At 37.5% G+C, this 26,423-nt stretch overlaps 2 protein-coding genes across 6 annotated transcripts; both read right to left on the bottom strand.

Annotated features, from left to right (window-relative positions):
• Nucleotides 1-398: 398 nt before the first annotated feature.
• Nucleotides 399-17,276, bottom strand: herc4 (HECT and RLD domain containing E3 ubiquitin protein ligase 4). 5 transcript variants are annotated; one of them, XM_074646746.1, is made up of 24 exons: nt 17,177-17,276; nt 14,158-14,427; nt 12,732-12,891; nt 12,440-12,516; nt 11,677-11,898; nt 11,484-11,579; nt 10,588-10,714; nt 10,286-10,440; nt 9,361-9,437; nt 8,692-8,816; nt 8,493-8,552; nt 7,808-7,919; nt 7,105-7,294; nt 6,829-7,001; nt 6,599-6,718; nt 6,400-6,498; nt 6,131-6,298; nt 5,428-5,571; nt 4,939-5,105; nt 4,679-4,745; nt 3,855-3,937; nt 3,141-3,324; nt 1,886-1,988; nt 399-1,368 (listed from the first exon to the last, which is right to left on the bottom strand). In XM_074646746.1, exons 2-24 carry the CDS (start codon nt 14,381-14,383, stop codon nt 1,160-1,162), a joined length of 3,144 nt encoding a protein of 1,047 aa, XP_074502847.1. In that variant the 5' UTR covers nt 14,384-14,427; nt 17,177-17,276; the 3' UTR covers nt 399-1,159. The 5 variants fall into 5 exon arrangements, 3 of the variants coding, with proteins under 3 accessions (XP_074502847.1, XP_074502846.1, XP_074502845.1); XM_074646745.1 differs by having other exon boundaries at nt 17,021-17,180; XM_074646744.1 differs by lacking the exon at nt 17,177-17,276 and having other exon boundaries at nt 14,158-14,626.
• A 4,395-nt stretch (nt 17,277-21,671) lies between these two features.
• LOC141774236 (androgen-dependent TFPI-regulating protein) lies at nt 21,672-26,388 on the bottom strand. The gene is made up of 7 exons (XM_074646741.1): nt 26,031-26,388; nt 24,265-24,439; nt 24,036-24,161; nt 23,842-23,943; nt 23,618-23,733; nt 21,892-22,043; nt 21,672-21,800 (listed from the first exon to the last, which is right to left on the bottom strand). Exons 2-7 carry the CDS (start codon nt 24,415-24,417, stop codon nt 21,763-21,765), a joined length of 687 nt encoding a protein of 228 aa, XP_074502842.1. The 5' UTR covers nt 24,418-24,439; nt 26,031-26,388; the 3' UTR covers nt 21,672-21,762.
• Nucleotides 26,389-26,423: the final 35 nt, after the last annotated feature.

Below are 26,423 nucleotides of genomic sequence, written 5' to 3'. Positions count from 1 at the left end.
TCTGGATCGCCCCCTGGTGGCGGGCTACAGTATACATCATAAATCCCGCCCCCCCTCCATGTTAGCGGATGGGACATGGGCCAATTTAAAAGTCAAAGTACATGTCAAATAATTTTTTCTCAAAGATGGTTTCTGTCATTTTAGGTAGTTCTTATCACACTGATGTATGTTCAAGTGTTAGTTTTTCTGATAAGTTCGATTTTAATTAGTTATTTGATGCTATAAAAAGGGGGTGAGACGTCATGATTGACAGCTGTGATTCTCTCTTGCAAGAAGCAAGACCAATACACTTTTGTACAGTGGGAGGAAGTGGAGACATGTTGTCCATCTTTATATACAGTCTATGACTTAAAGGCCTTAAACAACAGGACAGTATTTTATCCTCAAAGTAACTCACATTTATTTCAGTGGCTGTACTTTGTTTTTATTTGTGGATTGTTTAAGGCTGACAGCCAAGAAAATCTACTCCGGATCTAAAGCAAACGCTCCGCACTCCTCTCAATCAAATGTCAACAGAACTTATGTCAAACATAAAGAGAGTTGGTGTACATTGTCTGGGTTCAAACATTTAATAACCAGGGTAGACACAACATCATTATCTCCTGTAAAATACAATAGGATTGCAGTAGCCATGCAGCAACTACTACCACAGCGGAGCTTAAAATGTTGTCAGAGAGGTGTTGGTTTAAATCGGGTCAATTTGAGGCCACGGTGTATTTTTCCATAACAGAAACATCTCACTATTTCATTATAAGCTTCAGACAGGTAGTGCTACTGCATTTCATGATATTTTACAGGTGTTTATGTTGCTGTATGCATACCCTTTACTTTATATACCAGTAGTTTGCGTCATCATACTCGTCATATCCAAAGATGAATAAAACTATATCTACAAGAGCAATATCAAATGTGAATCGACTTGTAATAAGAGCATCAAATACTGTGATGGCATGAGGAAAAAAAGCTGGAAAATCAAAGTCAAGATTACCTGTGAAAGGCTAGACATCCAACTCTTAATCAGTTCTAGTGCCATGTGGCCTCCTCTCTCCACCTAGTGTTCAATTCTTACAGCAGAATTCAGACTGCGAAAGCAAAACATTTGGGAATGTGGTTGCCATCAGCAGTCTGGACATTGAGTTCTAGGCATTTCTGTGTACTATCAGGCGAGATTAAAGCCTTGATTGTGATCTATAGCCTGTAGAAGCTTCTCACGGAGCGTCTCCAGACTCCTGTACTTGGGCAGGTCCAGCAGGTTGAAGCAGGTGTGGGCCACAGGTAAGTAATGCTCCCCTCCGCCGGTGGGCTGGATCACCAGCTTCAGGCTTTTCATGCCCAGAATGGGTATGCGGTCACTTCCTGTGAGGAACACTGTTGAGGCGAGAGACATCGTTTCAATTTCCAGCCATATTTCATAATAAAAGACAACTTGAATTAGGGCTGCACAATTAATCGAAATTTTATCAAAAGCGATTTGGCAATTTGGCCTACTCCAATTTTCAATTCGCAGGAGGCGCTATATTTGTTAAATGTGTTTCAAAATATAATTTTAAATTAAATATTGTGGTGCTGCAGAGATGTCCTGGCCAACATATTCTACAGACTTAAAAAAAATGTCTTTGTTTGGTACAGATCCCCATAAAAATCAAACCATAAATCATTTTAATGTGTTTTCCAATGAAAATTATCATTCCCTCTAATATTGCAAATCATATTGCAATGGCAGTCAAAATAATCGCAATTAGATTTTTCTCAAAATCGTGCAGCCCTAACTGAATAATAATGTTTTATTTTCAGGATTAAGGTTGATTAGTTCCCAACAAAACACAAGTAAATGCAGCTTGCCAAAACAGCTCTGATATTTTTAAACATGGTGGGCAGTACTTACAGAGAAACTGCTTCTTCTTCTCTAAAATAAGACTGTGGAACACCTCCCAGAAGAGCCTGATGGTGGGATGGTCCGTCCAGTACTCCCCTTTGTATTCAGTACTCTGAAGGGTGGAGATAACAGTTATTTGCACTATTCAAAATTACTCTGCCAACTGACACATTTTGTGATACTCAATATCTGTACTTCAACTTGCATGTAAAAATACATTTGCACCTCTAGATTTAGGGTTATTGCTTATTTTTTGAGGGGGAAAATAATGACATTTTACACAGGTAGAGAGGAAACATTTCATCTAGTTATAGAAACTTCACTTTGTCATCATCTTTTGTAATGCTGTTCTCACACATACCACATAAAAGTGCCCTCTTTCATAAGATTACATCACAAAGTCCAAAAGTGTATTGGTGAGATGACATATTTCCATTAATCATTACTGGTGCAGTGCCTGTTCAAAACAGGCTGAATGCTCGGCCTGCGGTGTTGCTTCTTGGCGCTTTTTCAAGAACGGCTCATACAAACAACTTCACACTGCGCTACCTTGGGTCCTGAGCAATACACCCCGCCATGACATATACGGTATATAGTTGCATCACACACTCAAGTCGCGGTTACTCGTGGTCAGAAACATCAGTGAAATACACTTAGCGGAGGTAATTTCTAAATAGGCGTATTAGTCGCTTGTTTTGACATGACCACAGCGGTTATAAAGTAGAGCATGGATTCAATTAGCGGAGGTATTTTGCTGGAGGTAACGTTAGTGTTATAAGTTAGTATCAATTCTGACACGCAGTGTTACTCAAGGGGGAAAAAATACACTCAAGACGCCGGTGAAAAACAGTCTGGTTCGTCTATCCGCTCGTGTTGACTCCAGGGAAGTTAAAAAGAGTTTGGTTGTGACGTTAGTATATCCAGCATCCATGTGACATTTGCCGGCTTTGTTCAGCCTCCAGCAGCAAAAGGAAGTGCAGTGAATGTAAGTCAGGCCCGCTATGGACGACATGCTGGACTCTAGACCGCGGAGCCCTGAAGCCCCACCCCCCGCTGCTGGACAGAACGCTGTTCGCTTATTTATTCAGAGTTTGTTAATATTGACCGTGTCGCATGTTCAAATTGTACCAAATTTGACAAAGCACTCCAGCAATACACCTGCCAAGTGTGAAGTACATCGGGTGAACAGTTCTCGAGATATACGAAGGACATACCCACGTACAGACAGAGAATCCTAGCTTTATAATTAGATATGAAACAAGACCTTTTCGAGCTCCGTCCAGTCATAGTTGGTGTTGCCGATGACCATGGCTTGCAGTTCATTTGGCTGGAACAGCTCCAGAACTTTTCCTCCGCACACCTTGTGGAAGCCTGCGTAGAAGCACTCAAACAGCGGGGCCACTGATGTGTTGAAAACGTAGTCTACGTACGCATTGACAAAGTCCTGCCTAGAGGAAGAAAAAAGGAATTAATGTAAAAGTAAAGGGATTTTTGTGAAAATGTAAATTATAGAAGAAAGACAGCAACATGAACAGATTTCTAAAATCAAAAGAGTCAAACAAACAGTAAAGAAGCTGATTCTGAAACTGAGTTTTCAGCACGAGTTAAAACGATTTAGTGGTTAAATGTTCCGAACACTTAAGTAGAGATTCACTAAACACTAAAGGGAATAGTTTGTCATTTTGAGAATTGTCCAGATTTCTGAAAACGTGCAGTTTTTACACTTCAGTTCTTGAACGGATAAAGCAAACATAGAATGTTTTAATTGGTGAGCTTTAGAGGTGGTAGGTGGATTTTATCACCTTTAGACAGAGCCAGGCTAGTTGTTTCCGTGTTTCCAGTCTTTATGCTAAGCTAAGCTAACTGGCTGCTGGCTTCAGCTGTATATTTACAAATGTACAGATGGGAGAGTGGTATTGATCCTCTCATGGCAGGAACAATTTGCTACTGGTTAGCAGGACAACAGAGAAAATGTTACCTGTTTGATTTATTGACGTTGATGTCTTCGCCGTTCCGTACAAGTTCCAAGACCTCTGTGGCACCGTAGTTTTCCTCTGTGATCTGAAAAAAATAAACTGTGTTTGGATTTTCCTATTATGATATACAGAAATAGAGATGTTTTGATACCATATTTTCCTTCCCGATACCGATTCCAATACCTGAACTTGCAGTATCGGCCGATACCGAGTACTGATCCAAAACCAGTTTAATAAAAAATACATAATTACTATCTTTGTTGTATGATGCTCTTTCGCGTGATGTGTCTTCAAATATTTTATAAGACTGCTGGTGTTGAAATTGGCAGCACTAGTGTCACCCCTCGAAACAGAAGCTTTACATACTGCAGTTTTACTCTTTGGATTTTCCACTGTGAAATATTGCCATATGCCTGACATTTTCCCTGCTCTGACTACCGTTACCGTTACATTCTCCACTAGTACCACACTGTTGTTGTTTGGTATTGTCACATGACAAACTGCCTGCAATCAGTTCTTCTTCGCTGCTCTAAAACAGTAGTTGCCAGTGGCAGCCGTGATACATCCAGTGCGACAGCACAGTGAAGGCTACTGTTTTGGTGCGGCGAAGAAGAATTTATTAGCAGTTAAAAAAGTTGATTTTTTTTCTGGGATAATAAATGATGGTATCGGATCGGTGCATAGACTGGCATATTCGGCGATACCTGATCCCGAATTTTGGGCAGTATCGGACGCATTTCATCAGAACAACTCTATACAGAAATCACAACTACTGTATTTATTTAACACTTCATGCACCACAGAGACTGTTTGACGATCATCTTACTGTGAAATTCAAGCAGAAGGTGTCCTCGAGGTCATCTTCTGCGTAGTCCAGTAACTGCTGCAGACTCCTAGTTTAAGAGGAGACGGAAATAGACATATTTTACAGTATTTTCTAAAACAGACATTTGGTAAACTCTTTCAAATAACACTCTGTGTGGTAATATAATTGCAACATTAGATGCAGTTAATAAAATACCATGGTAAACTGACATTCATAAACATGTTAAATGGGAACCTCAGATGACTGTTCCTTGATCTGACCTTCCCACATCTGGCATTAGCTCTTTCAGGTCCTCTAGTGTCGGCTTCCTCTTCAGGAGCTTCTTGTAAAGGGCCACAGGGAAGTTGAGTTCCACTATAGTGAGATTGTAGATGGCCAGACCACAGATGACCCCGATGAGGTTGAACAAGTCAATGTCCTCAAAGGTCTGGAAGGGACCATCAAACCTTTTGTTAGAGGGCTGACTCGATGTGTCTCTTACATTCATTTATATACAATCAAACAAAAACAGGCACATATAAAGAATGTATGCCTATACTGTATGTGTCCCTCCAATTATTTAGCTACTCAATGTAATTACAAACACAGAAGTACTAACAAAAAACAAGTGTAACATCTGTAAACAGGATTTGGCATTAACATGTACCAATTCATAATACGACCACTACTTCAGTGTCCCTATTATGCACACATGCACTTAAATACAGCCAGTGATATTTCAGCTGCATGAGCATACAAAGGTGAAGTACCTTGTTTGAAAACCAGATGAGCCTAGAGTCCTCGTAGTAACGAAACATCCCATATTTTGGATCCAGCAGCTCTTTCATGATCAGGAGGAAGAACTCCTTTCTCACGCCTCCTGCATCGACGGCCTCTTCTCCCACGAAGATCACCTGCAGTGAATGTCGCACACATTAGAGCAGCGGCAGCACCTTTTATGTCTTGATCGAAATGGCAACACAGATTTGTAAATATACTGTGTGTATTTTAGTAGCAGAACACTTAGTTACATAATATTTAATGAACTCATCCATCTATCCATGACAGATAATGCATTATCTAATTAATGGCATAAGCCCTTAAATTAGACAAGCTGTTTATAATCATTAAATTTTTTTTCAACTTTAGCATGAGTCAGTTTCGTGTCCACCTGGTGAATGTAAGTAGAAGATAGCACTAGCACTGTTCACCAGCTAGTCGCTGACTTTCATCTGTGTGCTGGATGATGCTGGGTAGGTAGTATACAGTGGGCTTTAGAGATTGCTTTTTTGCTGGAAACTGCTGCAATCACACTGAATCAAAACACCAAAACAACAAGCTGAAAGACGGTAAAGCGCTGAGGGGAACTGTAGTAATTTTCTATGGGGTCGTCACTGTGAGCAACATCTTTCACATGCACTTCAGTCATTTGCTCCATTGTTAATGGAAAATATTGATTATAGCAGCGTTTACCTTGAGTGGTTTCTTGTAGTCAACATTCTTGGACTTCCTGAGGACTTCCATGGTGTCTCCAACAATATTTTCCCTCCGAACGATGAGGATGAGGCACGGGTTGACAGATTCCACTGCTGGCATGAACATGGAGCTGAAGTTTTGCATCTGTGCCTGGTCCACTGCCATCTATCAATATAACAAGGGGATGATTCATGTTTGACCCATTTTTTTAATGTTTCATAGATGCAACAATACATTTGGCAGCACTAGATCCAGCTCCTTATTACCTGCATCTGTATGACAGCATCAGTCTGAAGCAGTGTGGTCTTCGCCTGGGCATCAAACACAAAGGGATACCTGCACAGAGTCACCACACCGTCCTGACCCTGAGGATAAAGAGGCATAAACAAATAGTTCATACGAATGCCTAAACATAGACCGATGTCATTAAATGGATCGTGGAACTGACATCAGCAGTAGACTCACCATTGGGTACATCTGCCTCTGAATCCATGTGACGTAGTCATTTCTGATGTCTATCAGGTCATCCAACTCATGCATGTAGAATTTATCGTATTGAATGATGTGTCCTGCTCTCTCACTCACCTGAAGCAACAGAAAATGGATGTTATCAACAGTTCTTCCAGGTACTGTATGATGTACATGTGACAGCTGTTGTAACACAAATCCATGGATTTTTTTTTTTCATTTCTCACTGTGTGCAGGACCTCCAGGAGTCGGAGGGACGTGTCCAGGAAACAGGTGAAAATCCTCTGCTCGACCGAAGGAATGCCCATCTTGTGCATCTGAAGCAGATACACCACCACTTCCTTGTACAACTCAACCAGCCGCTGGAAGACTGGGGGCTCAAACGTAGACCACCAGTTTCCTGACGCAAATACAAGACCAAACATATTGTGAAGAAAAGACGAAAAGCAGAAGTCACTGCATTGTGTGTCATAAAGCATAAAAAAAAACATTCTTCATCCTACCTAGCACCTTCAGAGGAGCTTCTTTCAGACTGAGGAGTGATTTGGCAAACGGTATAGCGATGGTCACGTAATTATTTCGGTCACTGAAGAGAGGGCATTCTGGAAGAGTGAGGTAAAGTCTCAGGGCTTCAATGTCTGGAGGAGAGTTGCTTAGTCTGGGAATGAGGTTCTTCTCTAGACTGGCAGCAATCTGAGGGAGACAGAAGAAAGTATATAGGTCCGTTATGATTGATGTAATAATCCCTAATTGATGCATCTCCTACCCATATACCGTGTTGAGGTGTGCAAGAATTACATATTCAGAGGGTGCAGGGTGCTAATGGTTGAGACAGATCAATTACAGCTGACGGAGTAATAATGCGTGATTGAAAACAGGTATCAGGGGTAGGGCTGTAAATCATAATGATACGATATTATATAGATTCTTGTGACAACAATACAATTCTTGCTGATATCACAAAGTCTGCCATGATACAATTTCGATTTGAGACAATTTATATGCCCATTTAACACAATCAGTCACATCTACATCAACTCAACTAAAATATGATTTGACAATTTTATTACTGGGCTCTTCAAGACATCTAAAAAAAATAAAAAAAATAAAGGCGCATCTTAAAGAAGAGGATATGTATTGATATTTTCCCTTTGCATTTATGATATTGGATCGTTGATCATTGAATCGATATATCGATCCACTCACCTGCTGAGCGATTTCATGGTGATCTTGTTGGACCACTCTGTGCAGTAGGATGCGAGCCATGTTCATATCCACCCCTGAACATTTACTGTTGGTACTGTAGTGATCTGGATGACTGTGTAAAAGAAACCATAGAATCGAATCAACAACATAAATAAAGACTATAAATAATATACTGTATATAATATAAATAACACTGGATGTATTGCAGGGCTATTGTACTGGACTGCATTAGATCATGTATCTAATACCCGGTAACTTAGCTTGGCAGCAGCCGTCTCCCGGCTGTTGGCAAACTGGCTAGCACAAAGACAATACACACTGATTGTGACAAATAATCCATCTGTGATTTTGTAAAGGCCAAATCCATGTTGCTAAACCAACCTTCAGAACAATAAAAGATCAGATTAAGATCAGTTGAAACATGACATGGATATAAACTTGTAGAAAACAATGAATAAACAACGAGCAAAAAGTAGAAATCAAATAAGCACAACCCAACCTAGAAGTAGGTCTGATACTTCTTGGTTACGTGGAAAGGATTTCTCAATTTAGACATATATCAGTTGTAAATAGTGTGTGAACAAGAAGGATCAAATGAGTGAAGGAAATGCATTGTATCTGATAATAATGAAGACTTTTGTGCCAGACTTTAGATGCAAACGGACTTCATCTAAAAGGGGATTACCTCGTTGACAGAAAAGATCCATTGAGGCAGCTTGCTGAGGAGAACACGAGGTCAATCTCACTAAAGGAATCGTAAAAGACAAAGTAATTACGGTGACGACTCTTCACAAGAAAATCTCCATAGGAACTTGTCTAACTGTAAAAATATGTCTACAATGAACTAAAAGTAACACCAATAACATGTGGTCAGAGGACTTTACTTGGAGATTTCTTGCGGGAGTCTTCCTGGTGAGAAGTTCCACCACTTGTGTATGATATCCTGATTCAAGGTGCAAATCTTTCTGTGGTGATTTTGTATCCTCCGGTCATCTATGTTCTGGAGTTTCTACAAAAAAGGGTAAAAGTTAAAGAATTCAATGAAAGGTATGAACTTGACGTAAAATAAAGTTCAAAACTCAAAACCGTTTTAAATGTGCAAAATCTAAGTGGTATTCACTTCAAAAATGTTGCGTCTTGAGAAATTCCAGGTCTCCCATGTTTAAAACTAAATAATAGAAGAAGCGCTACTTGAATCCACCCAAAATAAATCACAAAGAAGGTGCTCCTTTGTATGAATCCTTTATACACATGGCTACATGGTTAAAAACAAGACTAACATGTATTGACAGTGCAGGATCTGTTGAAGCAGTCTTCCTTAATTTGAATGGGGTATTGTGTTCCCTCTCCTGTATGTTACAGTTCTGCCATGTTAAGTTTGAACATTTCCTAGTGTGGTTGTTCAAAACTTCCCCGCACGCTTCACCAAGTCAGGGGCTGAGAAATAATTTCATTGCATGTTAAGAGATACAATTCTTGGAATTTATCCAAGATTTGTAAGCACCTCTAAGAATCCTCAAAATATAAGAAGCCTTTTATTTATGACAACTTACATTGGCAGTGCAATAGTGAGCAAAGCTCTGGTCTCCTCCGGCATAAATCCTCTTGACACAACAGCCCAGCTGCGAGTCTGCAATATTATGTAATGAAAGCAAGAAATAAATGTATGGATAGATGAGGAGGCTGGGATGACCTACACATATATAAAATAGAAGTACAATATGTCATCTTAAAGATCTATCATATTTTTTATATTAACATGATATCAAATGTGTTGGTACTAGTTCAGATTCCACTGACAATTACAACCAACCCTGTAACTTTTAGGTTGAACAGTCTGTATGGTTCAGTGCCTGTGTTTCACCATCCCCAGTATTCTGTATATCCAGAGGCAGACCTTGGTTAATTACATAATACATTATCTGTCATGGCAGAGAGCTGAACTAAATGAGTGGCTGATGGAGAAAGTCAACATCTAGCAAACCAAAGAAACCCAGATATTTTTTGTGAGGTATTAGTGAACCACACCAGGAATATAATAAAAAAAAACGTTTCTGCTGTCAGAGTTTAAAGGTCTAATGTGCAGAATTTTGCAGCATCTAGTGGTGAGGTTGCAGATTGCAACCGACTGAAACTTCTCCCGTGCGCCAAGCTCGTAGGAGAACTACGGTGGCCAACATGAAAATGCGAATGGCCCTATCTAGAACCAGTGGCAGACTCCGTGAAGAGGAACCACTCCCTATGTAGATATAAACGGCTCATTCTAAGGTAACAAAAACACAACGACTCTCGTTTTCAGATGATTATACACTGAAGAAAACATACTTCTTAAAATTATATTCAATTTCTGCCAATAGATCCCCCTAAATGCTACACATTTACCTTTAATAAGCTAGTTATTACATCAACTCTTTGCTGCGCTGCCTTCTAGTCCACAGACAATACTCAATGCAGCTTTATTTACAGTGTCTCTCTCACCTGTATCTGTTGGAGAATTTGAGGCTACCCAGGGGCCTTTGACAGTGGCGGGGCTTTTTCTGTTGCAAGTGGAGTGAGTACCAAGCTGTCCGTTACCAGCAAGGCCAAATGAGTCCATCTTCCCACAGGAGGGTGTGAAAGCCATCGTGTGCTGCCTTATAATTGCAAAATAATTTGAAAAAATGTTTAGTTCTTTCATGACATTTCAATAAAATTCAATTATACCCATTTAACTTTTACACTGATTATATAACAGTATATGTACACGTATAAAATGTTTAAAAATACACAATAGATTTTACCTTCCACATGAAATCTGCGTGACTACATTTCCCATGAGCTCAAACACTTTCCTAGGGTTGATTTCATGGTTTGTAGTGTTATGTCCAAGTTGTCCGTATCCTCCTGCTCCAAATGTAAACACACCTCCTTCCTGTAAAATCAGCAACACCAGTTGTTTCTGACCTTCCCAAGAACAAGAGTACTGCAAGGTCATGTTTTCAGACACCATAGTATACAGGGCCGGGACTGACTGAGAATGTAGGATGCAATCATGTTAGTGACTTCAATCTGGTTATTTATTAATAGGCAACAGCCAGCTAAAGAACACTACACGCTGTTACGGGATATGTTTTAACCTGCAAGCCTTAAGGCAGGGATCCTCCTTTACAACTTCAACCCACTACTGAAACAGAAACTTGCCAGACAGAAAATAAGCCTTTTCATTAAACAGCTGAGGAGATTTTAAAATTCACAAACTACTTAACTAAACAAAGAATGTTTTTGTTTGTAAAAATACGGTTGTTTAGCTCCAAATAGCTTAATGTAGCAGTGTTTGTCTGGGGACTGAGAGTAAAGGATTTTTTTGTGTACAACTTTGGTCTTACTTTTTAAAATCAAGTTCGTCATTCATATTAATTATGACAGCATTACTTACCAGCTTAAGGTGTAATTTACAAGACTCTATTGTAAGGCTGTTAAGTGATTCCATATCTCATCAACTAAGCTGGCCAATTAAATATAATCTTTACAATGATGTTCAAAACTATAAAAAATAAGGCCGAGGCTGTAAAAACAAACTACACCACCACTAACCACACCCCACTTTGATCCAAGGCAACCACTGATCCACATCAAGGTCTTCCACACACACACTTCCAACACTGAAGGTTTATCAAATAACCAAAAAGTATATAACTTAACTTGGTCAGTGCTGCTGTGTGATCTTCTCCACAGGAGATGTAAATGACTCTCTGCGATCTAAGGGACTTCAGCAGCGTTGGGAAAGACCGATCTGAAAAAGACCTTCTGACAATTAGTCTGAGTTGAGAGTGAATTCTCACAAGTAGTAGTCGTTGTAGTAGTAGTAGTTTAGGGTTTTGACCACCCACCATTGCTGTCATTGAGACCCAGCTGACCAAACTTGTTGCGCCCCCAACCAAACACTGCTCCTGAGAGAGTGAGGGCAAAGCTGTGAGCGCCACCAGCTGATATCTGTGCAAAAGGGATGCTCTGCAGAGACTGGATGATTTGGGGCGTGGAAATGCTCTCTCCGGTTATTCCTAGCCCAAGTTGTCCGTGTCGATTCTGGCCCCAAGAGAAGACTTGGCCCCCTACGAAAAGAAATAGACTTAACATAGAATGTCTTAAAGGTCCCATATTGTAAAAAAGGGACATTTTCATGGCTTTTATATTATAAAGCAGGTTTAAGTTCTATATAAATACTGTGAAAGTATTGAAACACTTAATCCACAGAGAAATACACACAGCCCGTATTCAGAAACTGAGCTTTGAAACAAGCCGTCAGGATTTCTGTCCATTTGTGATGTCACAAATCTACAATATTTAGACCACTTCAAAGTTTTAAACGTAAACATTGGAAATGTGTCCCAGTTTATTTCCTCATGCAGTGTATTTGAATGACATCAGCTGACAGGAAGTAAACATGGACCCAAGCGGTTGCATATTCAAGCAGACAGTATGAGGAAAATAAAGTTTTTTTTTTAAATATTAAAGTATGTAAACATGTTCTAGTAGAAACCCAAAATACAAGTATGAACCTGAAAATGAGCATGATATGTCTCCTTTAACATGTGGAAAACGCAACAAGCAGAATGAATAAATGTGCAATATGTGGGTACAAACCATCCTCACCTCTTGAAAGTGCATGGGAGTGCCAATACCCACAGGCTACCTGAGCAATTTGTACATCTGACAAACTCTTGATATTTCTGAAAAGAAAGAAATTACCATCTCATCATGTGCACCAGGATGTAATTAAGAAAGTTACTTTAGATATTTAGATAATGCTGATACGTTACGATGTGTTAATTAGATGTGTCTTTACAAAAGAAACCATGAACAAATAGCGTGTAGTGTAAAACAAACAAAAAAAAAAGGTTTCAGGCCAATCATTTAAATATGAAGCAGTAGTTTCTGAATTTACCTAGGCACACGAACACATTCTTCAAAGTTATGTAGACCCAACTGCCCGTCAGAGCCCAGACCCCATGAGAAAACCTGCCCTTTGTCATTCAGGGCGAGTGTATGGGACCCTCCACATGACACCGCCAGTATGATCTGTGCATCCAGGGCCACAACCTGTTCTAATAGAAAAGAAAGAGAAAATGTGATGAATGAATGAATGAAAGACTTTTGAACATAAAAATAAATAAAAACAGATACAAAATAATAACAAACAAAACAAGAGTAATAGTGTCCGAAAAGGAGTAGGTAGAAGTAAAACTTATATTTCCCTACCTCTTTTTCACTTCTCCTCTAATGACTCATATATCATAGAATGATAATATAATATAATATATAAACTAGCATCCCAAGTTTATTTACAACCCACATATCCATCCGGAGTTAAAAAGTAGATATAAACCAACCCTTAACGAAACCCTTATCACAACTCTTCCTCAACCATATACCTCCCAAAAATATATTTTTTTGTATAGCTTTTTAAAGTGATTTATATTTGTGCTCCGCTTCAACCCATCACCTAACCCATTCCACCAATCCACCCCACAGACTGAAATACACATACTCTTCTTTGTTGTACAAACACAATGCTTTTTAAAATGCAATTGTCCTCTTAAAGGGACTGTTTGTAACTTTTTAAGCGTATAAATGTACCCAATCGGGATCCCATGCGCACTCGCATGTGTCCGGAGTCACTGCTCCGCTGCCAGCTCGCCTTCACTCACACCGCGCGCATTCTCGCTCCACCTCTAGACGTGAGCGCCTGCTCACTCCACACTGCAGAAGAGTTAGTTTAGCTCTGAAAATATCTTGTGAATGTGCAGTGGACGTTTGCGCAGAAATAAATGCTGCAGCTCCTCCAGACCAACAGAGGTTTCCCGTGTCTTGTGAAGTGACGGGGCTCCGCAGCAAGAAACGTTGCCGTCTCTGACCGGGTGCAGGTGTCCCCCAAGCAGGTGAAATATAGAGTTACATTGTGGTTTTAGCTGACGTGTGTCGCCTCACTGTGTTGCGTGAGGCTTGTTCATGTCTATTTAGAGCGAGCAAGCGCGAGCCCGATGCTGACTTTTGTTCAATTAACGGCCACAGGTGTCGCTGTTAACAAGCATTTCTGAAAGTTACAAATAGTCCCTTTAAATTATAACCCCCCTCCCTGTCACAAAACATTCTTTGAATATTGCCCGGAAGTGAATTGTGTCTTGCTTTGAACATTATTATTGCGGTTTTAAATTTGACCAAATCCATGATTTTCAATGCATGTGACTTTAAAAAACAGTGTGTTCCCTATATCCCACATTATTTACTATCCTGATTGCTGATGATGAAATAATGTCATTTCAAGTGCTATCTATCATAAAACAAATAAATATATGTATATATCAACCAACCTGGTTTCTTCCTGGACTTCTCATGCCCCAGCTGGCCCAGGTCATTGCAGCCACAGGTGTAAACGGTCCCATCCTCCAGCAGGAAGGCTGTGTGTCTGTGGCCACACCCCACATCACACACTAGCTTCCCGTGGAAGAATTCACATCTTCGTGGCTCCACCACAATCTCCTCATCAATCCCTCCCAAGCCTAACTGTCCGTAGGAGGCATTTCCCCAGCACAGCATCGTAGCTCTCTCTCCTCCTTTGGCTTTACACGCCAGCAGGATCCCTGTGAAGAGAAACACCTCTGATAGACACACAGCCTCCTCACAGAGCACCACAGACATCCATAGTGATGGTTGCTAGCTCAGCTGGTATCACCTAGCAACGCGATGGCTAAATAACATTATCAATACATTAAATACTCGCACGTACGTGTGTGACTAGCTTAATTAATATCTTTAGAATTGAATAATACACATATCACCGCTACAATGATACAGGTAATATGTGTAAACAGATTAAGATAAGTGAGCTAGTTATAAATTAACGCTTAACGTTAGCTAGCTGAAATCATCCAATGACGTTCATCCACTTCCGCTTTGGGCGTTTTGGAATTCCAAAATAAAAGTCTAAACACATTTTTTGAAAATGTATTATTCATATTTGTATTTATCAAACATATTTAACCCGTATTTAACATAACATATTTAACCAATATTTAACCAGTATTTATCAAACATATTTAACCCGTATTTAACTTAACATATTTAACCAGTAACATATTTAACCAGTATTTAAACATATTTAACATAACATATTTAACCAGTAACATATTTAACCAGTATTTAACCCGTAGTACATAACATATTTAACCAGTAATATATTTAACCAATATTTAACCAGTATTTAACATAACATATTTAACCAGTAACATATTTAACCAATATTTAACCAGTATTTAACATAACATATTTAATCAGTAATATATTTAACCAGTAATTAACCAGTATTTAAACATATTTAACCAGTATTTAACCAGTATTTAAACATATTTAACCAGTATTTAACCAGTATTTAACATAACATATTTAAACAGTAACATATTTAACCAATATTTAACCAGTATTTAACATAACATATTTAACCAGTAACATATTTAACCAGTATTTAAACATATTTAACCAGTATTTAACATAACATATTTAACCAGTAATATTTTTAACCAATATTTAACCACTATTTAACATAACATATTTAATCAGTAATATATTTAACCAGCAATTAACCAGTATTTAAACATATTTAACCAGCATTTAAACATATTTAACCAGTATTTAACCAGTATTTAACCATATTTAACCAATATTTAACCAGTATTTAAACATATTTAACCATATTTAACCAGTAACATATTTAACCAGTATTTAAACATATTTATCATGTATTTAACCAGTATTTAAACATATTTAACCATATTTAACCGGTAACATATTTAACCAGTATTTAACCAGTATTTAAACATATTTAACCAGTATTTAACCATATTTAACCAGTATTTAACCATATTTAACCGGTAACATATTTAACCAGTATTTAACCAGTATTTAAACATATTTAACCAGTATTTAACCATATTTAACCAGTATTTAAACATATTTAACCAGTATTTAACCATATTTAACCAGTATTTAAACATATTTAACCATATTTAACCATATTTAACCGGTAACATATTTAACCAGTATTTAAACATATTTAACCAGTATTTAACCATATTTAACCAGTAACATATTTAACCAGTATTTAACCATATTTAACCAGTAACATATTTAACCAGTATTTAAACATATTTAACATGTATTTAACCAGTATTTAACCAGTAACATATTTAACCAGTATTTAAACATATTTAACCAGTAACATATTTAACCAGTATTTAAACATATTTAACCATATTTAACCATATTTAACCGGTAACATATTTAACCAGTATTTAAACATATTTAACCAGTATTTAAACATATTTAACCATATTTAACCATATTTAACCGGTAACATATTTAACCAGTATTTAAACATATTTAACCAGTATTTAACCATATTTAACCAGTAACATATTTAACCAGTATTTAAACATATTTAACATGTATTTAACCAGTATTTAACCAGTAACATATTTAACCAGTATTTAAACATATTTAACCAGTAACATATTTAACCAGTATTTAACCAGTATTTAAACATATTTAACCAGTAACATATTTAACCAGTATTTAACCAGTATTTAAACATATTTAACCAGTAATTAACCATATTTAACCAGTAACATATTTAACCAGTATTTAAACATATTTAACCAGTATTTATAACCATATTTAACAAGTATTTAACCATATTTAAAACCAAAATTAGTAACAAAGTAATGCCACTGTCATACAAATCAACAGCTTTCTTCCGAGATTAATATAAATGTGTTTTTTTTAGTATTCAATTGAATATTTAAGACAAGCTAGCATGCCTTTTCTGACGTTACCATGACGATTAACTTACAAGTGATGCAACTTCACCAAGTTAAAATACAGTATTACCACTTAGCAATGACAGTTAAAGGATTTAAGGAGACCTGTTTTAATCAAACACACGTGGCGACATTGATTTAGCAGAGCTTTTCTCTCCAACACAGTGCTGTAATCACACTATAGCTGTTAATGTCAACAAGCTAGTCTCAACCTAATGTGAATATAGAAAGGTGGGCTGCATAGCTAAGTAGAGCAACTTAAAGGTGTGGTATTATGTCTTGTTATAACGCAGTAAACAAGTTACAACCATGTCTATAAAGGTGAGTCTTCTGTATCAAAGCCAAAATAGCAAAATCTTACCAAACCCTCCAGATCTGACAATGTTATTGTTATTATAAGTCTTCCAGGGTTTTGCAAACTAGCTGGTCCGACTGTTAAAAACGCCCACAAGCACACTGAGTGTTTAATATCGAAGGCCAACTACACAGCTAGTTAAAAAAAGGAAAGCAATCCTACCCAATGCCTCCTCTCCAGTGTCTGTCAACAACTGCTCCAATGGTGCTGCTGAAGGAACCAGTCAAGCTAGCTGCACTACACTCCGGATATCCGGTTTGTTCTTTTCGAAATAAAATTCGTTTTTGTAGTAACATAGCAACAAAGTGTACAAGACAAGTACAACTGTACATACACACACCCATACAACACACACCCTTCCACACACGTCCCTGACCTCCGACCCTTCACCACATTTATTTTTATTTAAATGTATTTATTTATTTTACTTTATTTTATTTTAATTCTTTGGATTGTTTAAGTATGTGTCCTCCCTTTTTCTCTGAATTCAATTGAAATTACAGTTTAAGATGAAGTCTTGTCTTGTTTTTTTTGTGTTTACTCTCTCCCCCCTTGTTTTAAGTTGTGACATTTTGTGTAAAAGCAAAGAGACAGCTGTAAAATGAAAATAAAGTGGTAAAGAATGTGATTATGATTGTATAAGTTGCTGAAACTGCAATAAAAGTTAAAACAAAAAAAGAGCCATTTTAGGCAAAATGTAAAAAAATAAATCTGACAGGAGCCGCAAAACATTTGATCATTGTGATGAAGGTAACACAGTTTATAGTCTAAGTATATAGTATATAAGTCTAATGCAGTGAGGGCCAAAGAGCAAATGTACTACAGAGTATTAGGGCCACATTGAGGGACAAAACATCTGAGATTTACAGAATAAAGTCGTAATATTACGAGAATAAAGTCATAGCTTTACAAGAAAAAAAGAAAATAATACGTAAAATTACAACTTTATAATACTATGACTTTATTCTCATAATATTCATAATATTTTCTCATGATATTATGACTTTATTCTCGAAATCTCAGATTATTTTTTTTCCTCAATTTGGCCCTAATACTCCGTCGTACCATAGACCTACAACAATGATACATAAAAATGAAAATATAAAACAAAAAACAGTTATTCATTTCCATTTTTTTTCAATCCACAGGGAATGTGTTGGACTTTTAATATGAAGGCGCACCCAATTTAACCGGAAGTTTAGACCTTACTTTACAGAGGTGAAGAGAAATGTCAGAAATGTTGGTCGCGACGCTTCCACAATGTTCTAGATGAGGAGCACACACAGGCGCATGCGTCTCCCTGCAGCTGTATGTAGGCTACACCATGCTTAATGCACAAAACACTCACATCCCAAAACACACACAACCCCACGCACACGCGCACACACACACACACACACACACACACACACAAAAAAACGTCTGTATATATATGTGAAAAGTGAAAGTGAAAGTGTGAGACCTTATGCAATTATGAGTCTACTGGAAGGATCTGTAACTTATCTGCTGGACCTCATTTGCCTTTTTCAAACCAAATTAGTCAACCTGATAAAATGGGAAATAAGGTAATGTGATCTTTGAAACATTTGTCTCCCTCTGGTGGACTTTTTACACAAATAAATAAATCTCTCTCACTCACTCACCAGTGCACTTGTTTTTATGAAAAAGGGAATCATATCACATATTACTGACTAGCTTGGCTACAAAATAATATCTAGAAGAGCATGTCTTTGTTGTTACCACAGGTCAACAATAAAAACATATTTGCCCCCTCTGGTAAGGGTGATAAGACAAAACTAACTAATATTGTAGCAATACAGCAATTAAAAAAGTACAAGTCTTGAAAATCTTACTTAAGTAAATGCACAAAAATATTATGAAAATTGCACTTAAAGGTCCCATATCGTGCTCATTTTCAGATTCATACTTGTATTTTACGTTTCTACTGGAATATGTTTACATGCTGTAATGTTCAAAAAACACTTTAAACTTCCTCATACTGTCTGTCTGAATATACCTGTATTTACCCTCTGTCTGAAACGCTCCGTTTTAGTGCATTTCAACGGAATTGCAACGGAATTGCAACGGAATTGCATTGCTAGGCAATAGTTTGGGTCAATGTTTACTTCCTGTCAGCTGATGTTATTTACATACACTGCAACAGGAAATAAACTGGGACACATTTAGAATGCCTACGTTTAAATCCGTGTGATGGTCTAAATATTGTATTTTTGTGACATCACAAATGGACAGAAATCCAAACGGCTTGTTTCAAAAGCGCAATTTCTGAATATAGGCTGTGTGTATTCCTCTGTATATTGAGCGTTTTGATAGTTTAACAGTATTTATACAGCACTTAAACCTGCTTATAAAAGACATGAAAACCTCACTTTTTACAATATGGGACCTTTAAGAGCTGGAATATGGCCCTGGAGAATGTTACAGTATCATTCAATATATTTTGGATTGTTTATACTTATGTATACATACACATGTAAGCAGCATTTTAATATTGTAGCAGATCCAGGTGGCGCTAAATTGAAATACTTTTTATACTGTTGTGTAGTTTATAACATTGTATTATATTTTATGGTCTATTTTATAAACTCATATGTTTTATGGAAAGTCAAAGTAACTACAGCATTCACAAAAATAAAGGGCTTTAATGGTTATTTGATGGTGGTATTTGATGAATAAATCAGTAAAAAAAAATCTATCAGAACACAGATTTGTGGTTAAACAGTATATTACAGAACATAACATTTTAACTGCAATACATTATTGCTTTTGATCAGTACACTTCCAAAGTATGTTAGGCCCTAGGTGTAGATGGATTTCAAAAGGATAGGTGGTAACAAGTGGTGTTTACCTAACCTTTTCCAAGTGTTTCTCTATGCTGCACTATAATCAGAAATCAAAGATCATGGGTAAGGCGTAACTCTTTTCTTTTATTGTTATTTGCAGGTGACACTCATTGGAAACTTCAGATTGCGTTAACACTGAAAGACAATGATTGCCCTCTTTTAATAACAACAGCCCTTTACGCAGTCATCTGCGTAACAACACACGTCTCAAGGGTGATTAACATCTTTCAGTTGTAAGAGCAGGTGGCTGTTGAAATGCAGTGTGTCCTGTATTGCTGGTTCTTCATGGGTTTTTCCCTGGTGACTTACGCACTGTAGTCTCGTGTCTCAGAGCAGCAGGACCTTATTTTACTCACGAGTTACAAATCAGAGCACAAGCAGGATTAAACCAAGAGAAATACACATGTTGTACTTGCTGGGGGTGAGTAAAAACTTCTTTATACTTCTATCTATCATCTATCCTCTATCTTAATTTCTTCCTGCCAGCTAATCAAAGTTTTTTTTTCCATTGAGGACTGTGACCTATATAATATTGACTGGTGTTTTCTTTTAACATGCTCAGATCGTTGTTGGCTTCCTCTTCATCATAATGGTCTTCTCAAAAGGACTCAAAGAGGTGAGTTTCTCTTGTGCATGATTTTGTGTTTTAAAATGTAATTTGGATAAAGAATAAAACATAAATCAGTCTTTCAAAGACAGAAACAAACGGAAGAGGAAGTGAGGAGGAAATAAAGTGTGTATCTCGGAAATGATTGTCTATTTTCTTTGACAGGGAACTAAAACTCAAAAACTACAACTTCCTGAATCAAATGCCAACATCAAGAAAGTGAGTAACTATCCAAAGTTTAATGCTGTATATTAGTTATGATATTGAGATGACATATTTTACACTCATCTTTTCTACAGAAGGATCTGAGTGAAGAAGATGTGCATTTATTGGCCAAAATCCTTTCAGTTGGATTGGTGGATGCAGATCCAAACTATCTCCACCATCTCAAAGGCTACAGAGACTTGCGTGTTGCATGATTTCCTTTAAAAAAAACAACACACAAGGTAACGTACAGAAATGAATGGACAGCACACAGCTGTTCTGGGATTTATCCATGGATTTGTGATGACATCAAATCAAGGCTCTTCAGCATCGAAGTCATCATACAAGTCAAGTTATTCCTATAGCCCCTCCAGATGTTTCCATGATAAATGGAAAATATGCACTTTATAGGAGGATGGATTGGTGGATCCTGCTTCCTTTATTGCCTGGCTGTATAATTTGTGGTTCTGATATATTACATTCAATCCAAGCCTCTTTTTTAAATCAGGAAATGCATAAAATGAAAATATAGAAACATGAGGATTACTTGGGCTGTTGCTGTCAGTGGTAATAGCTTCATTGGGTTTGTTTTGATGTTTAAATTACATTATTCAAGTCTTTGTGCATTGTTAAATGCCCCTTTGTTAAACTGTAAACTAAACTCTAGCATCGGAGGTAGCTTATAGTGTTACACAATTTAGCTGTTGTATAAATTTCCGCACAGATTAACCCCTTTAAAGTGAAACTATGTGACATTTGCATAACAGCAGCTAATGTGGCTACATTTTACAGTTGTGGAACAAAGCTGGCTAGATTTTAGCTAAATGCTAAAGAGTAGATTAACTTAATCTAAGATTAGCCACTAAACAACTGGTTTATAGTGGCAGACCAACGAAGACTGTAGCAGCAAAACCCTTGAGTGTATTTATGTATTTGCAATGGGGCCTTTTATTAGCCTGTAAAGTCAACCTTTCATTTGAAAGAGGAAGAAGGAAGTTACTTCTTTCAAAAGTTACATAGTCTCACTTTAAGGGATTACTGTTTGACCATTTCTATGTGGCATTGAGGCTGAATTACTTTGCTTTTGCTGTCATTTTGTTCATGTCGTTACCTATAGAGTAAAGGAGACAAAAGAGAGATTAGACACAAATTAACATGTGATCCTACATGGTTGTCTCCAGGGTAAACTTAATGTCTCTTACTCCAAACATGGCTGTTGAGCTTGTCTCCTAGCACGTAGAGCAATGTCACCACAGACATGTTGAAAAAGAAGAAGCACGCCAGACCAGCAGTGCTGAAGTGCTGAAGAAGGGGATACACCCAGATCCCAACTGACAAGTACACCCATATAATCCTGCAGAAGAGAGAAAAAAATCACATTATCTGTCTGAACATCTTGTACTGTCTTGTCTCAAGGAACTAGTACAGTATGTCTTGGGGAAAATATTCACTGGCACATATCTTCTTCCATCCACTGACACCGAGCCACTGATTCTAATCGATTGTAACAGCAAAACACCTAGCACAACAATGAATCTCATCCACAACATACGATACATTTATGGTTTGTACCATCAGACACAAGAGGATCTGTAGGCAGCATTACGGTATGTGAGCCAACCATTGAAGCTTTTACCCCTCAAGCTGTTTGCATTGCATTGCACCGGACTAGTCTGAACTGGTTATAGTGAGAGCATAGACACATTTAGACACTGTGCTTTTAGCCACATTAACAGAATTGATTTTATCTATCTATCTATTTATTTATTTCCTGTTTCTGTGAGTCTTTCTTAATGCTTTGTTCCTTGTTTGGACTTTATAATATAAACATAATAAATATAAAGGTTGAAACAATGCTATTTATATCAGTACCATTACATTATTGGTTACCATTTTATGTTCTTTACTGCAGATATGTAGCCTATGTACAGTATGTATGTGCAATATGTAAGTATGTATGAGTATATGTTAACTTGTTTAGAGTAGTTGTGGTTGAGCTGTGTGTATGTTATTTCATATGTATGTCTAGATGCATGTCTATTCATCTGCATCCATTATAGTGACTTAGAGTGACTTTATATGTGTGCTTTTTGTGGGTCTGTCTAGGGCTGGGCAATATGAGGATATCAAAATGATATAAAAATGTCTATCATATATATGTTTCTATATTGTTTTTTTTTAAGTTATTTTTTTGGGGACATTTTCCATTTTATTGAGAGGACAGTGGATAGAGTCTTGGAAAGGGGGGAGAGAGAGAGTGGATGCGGAAAGGGCCACAGGCCGGATTCGAACCCGGGCCGCCGCGGTCAGGACCAAGCCTTGATACATGGACGCCCACTCTACCAACTGAGCTAACCCAGGCGCCTCTATATTGTTTTTATCGTAATATAGGCTAGACCTATATTTCTTTCTTTTTCTCTCTATAATTTCACTTAAAGCTGTTGTGTTCATTTTGCACTCAAGCTCTTAAAATGAGAAAAATACTTTTCATTTGTCAAGTATTTAATTCACACTGGAGAATACAAAAATAGGCTTTACCTTGTGGTTATTTCATAAAGTCGATTTATTTATTGAATTACCAGAAAACATACTATATCGTGATATATATCGTTATTGGGATAAAGAATGACCTATATTGAGATTTTGGCCATATCGCCCAGCCCCAGGTCTATCATATTATTGTTACACCTTACTGATTTGTGTGTTTTGTTTTAATACTTTTCTTCACTGCTGTATTGCTGATTGTATGTCTACATCTCTTCGGTTCAAATAATAATACAAATTTGATCACAAAAAAAGATCCATTCAGCTTCAAATGAAAGATATTAAATCAATGATTTCATTGTTTTAAAATGCTGTGATATTTTAACTATATATATGATAAATAAATTGTCATGATTCTGCTGCATATGCTGACTCAATACTTACCAAGATAAGTAAGCTATGCCCACACCTCCTAATGCCGCCATCGCATGTTTAGTCTGCGGGTAGATGTGAGGCTGCACCAGCACTTCTCCAAGTAAAACAGGAAGGACAAATGTGTGCTGAGAAAACAGAGAGGGAATAACTCATTATGAGTGATGGTTTTTAACAGGAGAATCAGGATTATTTACATTTTTGCATACGGTTGTTGAAAATGCAGATTTACAGACCATAGCATGGTTTATCCAGGGGGGGAAGAAGGTGTCAATAGTAGCCGGGTAGACTAATTCTCTGTCATATGCAAAGATCGTCCAGAAAAGTAGAACAACAAACTAAAAGAAATGCATAGAACATGGTGTTAATGTGTAGCACACTTCTTATTTTGATGTAAAAAAAGATGGATTTTCAAACATTTGTTTCTCACCATGCCCACAGGAAAGGCAAAGACAGAGAAGAGAAGGTCTTTACATCTGCTCAGAGTCTTCTCTGACTTCTTCCCAGCTTGTAGATCATTCAGTGCCGCCAGTCCAAAGAATAACATTTGTAATAACTGAAATATTACAAGCAACATTATTGTTTTCCATTATACTTTTTCAAATCTGCAATAGATATTATTGTACATTATTACTACTATTATTACTATGGGTACTCACCAAATTCAAAAAAGTAAGGTACTTCCAAGGTCCTCCATATACAAAGATTCCTGGTGGTAAGTCCTCTCCATCCTTTGCAGCGAGACTCTTCACAACAAAAGCGTACCAGCTGAATGCTGCGAAGTGGTACGCTCTCCTCAGGGTTGAAGTCATTCTAATTTAAGCTTATACGGACCTGACAAACAACAACAACAACAAAATTAAACAGGCAAAAACTACTCTTCTTGAGTTTTCCCTTCAAACTTGAGGTACTTTGGGCAGCGAAGGTTCTTTTAAGATTAGTGTAATTTAGCACAAGCTTATCAAGACGTTTGCAAGCAGCGGAGACAAGAGGCCCACTGTTTCTTATGAAGCATAGGAGTCTGTCTTTCATAACCAACACCATGGAGCATGTGACTGAGTGGCAATTTAATTCACAGTGGGAGCTTTAACGGTTGCATATAGTGTTAAGTAAGCAAATCAGTTCAAGTTAAGTAAGTAAATAAGATCAAGTTAGGTAATAAATCAGTTAAAGGTATGTAAGTAAATCAGAATCATTTGACAAATACACTTGAACTAATAGACTAGACTAGAAGGTGGGAAAGAAGGTAAAGATTTGGGAAGCTGTTCATCTACTGGAGTTGATTCTGCGTTGTCATAACATGTCCTGAAATCCTGAAATGCCCTTGAGCAACACACTAAATCTCTTCAAGCGTCTGGTGTGTGTTTAGTAGTTGACCTTGACCTCTCTGACACCTCTGTGGGGGGGCACACATTTTCTTTGTCAAATTGTGGAAATGAAAAATTTAAATTTTGTTCCTTGTAATATAAATTAGATCATTAGGTACAAATACCTTATATGTTGTTTGACAGATGAAAAATAGACACAATTCTGCCTTTCTTAGGTCCAAGAAAAGCAAAATTGTTAAGTTTGTTTTTTTGATTTTGCGAGTTTAAACATGTTCAGTGGATTTGCACGGTGGTGGTAACCGATAATCTTGGCCTGAAGGTGGTGCTAGAGGAAAGGTCATTGTGGTGAGACACTCATGACATGTCTTGTGTAAGATGTTATGATACAGATGATTCTACAATATCAAGTATACTGCAATCAACTATAATACATGTGGCTAAATAAAATAATATAAAGTAGAAATTACATTTGCTGTCCCACAGATGATTTCATTTAGCGGAAGAGAAAGACATGTTCATTAATCCACATTGGACAACTGGCGTTCAGTCAAGTCATTCATGTCTTATTTCTGCAGATGTTTTAGATCTGATTACTCATGAATGTTTCCAGGAAGTACTTTTGCAAAACATAAATTATACATTTTTAGGGACGGATTAAAAAAAAAGAATGTCTTTTTTACAGAAGACATTTTGACATGTCACAGTAGAAAAGCATGTCAAAATTTGTCAACAAAAATGTGTGCCCCACTACAAGCAAGTCAGAGATTAACTACTAAACACACACCTGATGCTGATAGAGATTTAGTATGTTGCTCAAGGGCATTTCAGGATTTCAGGACATGTTATGACAACACAGAATCAACTCCAGTAGATGAAGAATTTCCCAAACTTTACCAGTTTCCCGCCTTCCCATTTAACTGCTTTGGTTTCAGGGTCCTGGTTTTGTTCATGCTGGCCCACTGTCACACTGTCATGGCTTACTGGGACACTTGAATACAACATAACCATCATTAAAGGTTCTAAATTTGATATTCAGAGCATTAATATAGCATCAAACAACTATCAATAATGTAAAGATTTAGAGGAGTAACGTCTACCTGAGCAGAGAATGTAGTCTCTCTCCCTCTGTGTGTGTTGTAATCCAAGCTTCTCCGTGCTTTTTGACATCTCGAGGCCAGCAGCGCATGCTTTTAGTGCATGTGAGCGTGCCCCACTGGGTAGCTCACAGCCGCTGATCTGCACTGCTCTCATACAACAGTTACAGCTGATAACGCCGTACCAGCCGATGGCATGGCGTCGTTGTGGAAACATAGTGCCCACCCTCCGGTTCCATCTCAGGTAAACACAGTTATCTCTGTCAGCACTTTCATCATTGTTTGCACGGTTAACACTATTAGCGCTGATAGCTGCCATGTTTAAAGACGTTGAGAGGCAATAGAAATGCTCCCAATCCCGTATTTAGCAACTTTAATGCTATTAGTAACACCTGT

Source organism: Sebastes fasciatus, chromosome 9, assembly GCF_043250625.1.
Source record: "Sebastes fasciatus isolate fSebFas1 chromosome 9, fSebFas1.pri, whole genome shotgun sequence".
NCBI lineage: Eukaryota > Metazoa > Chordata > Actinopteri > Perciformes > Sebastidae > Sebastes > Sebastes fasciatus.
Note: the sequence above shows the minus strand (reverse complement) of the source record. Positions and strands in the feature narration are given on the sequence as shown.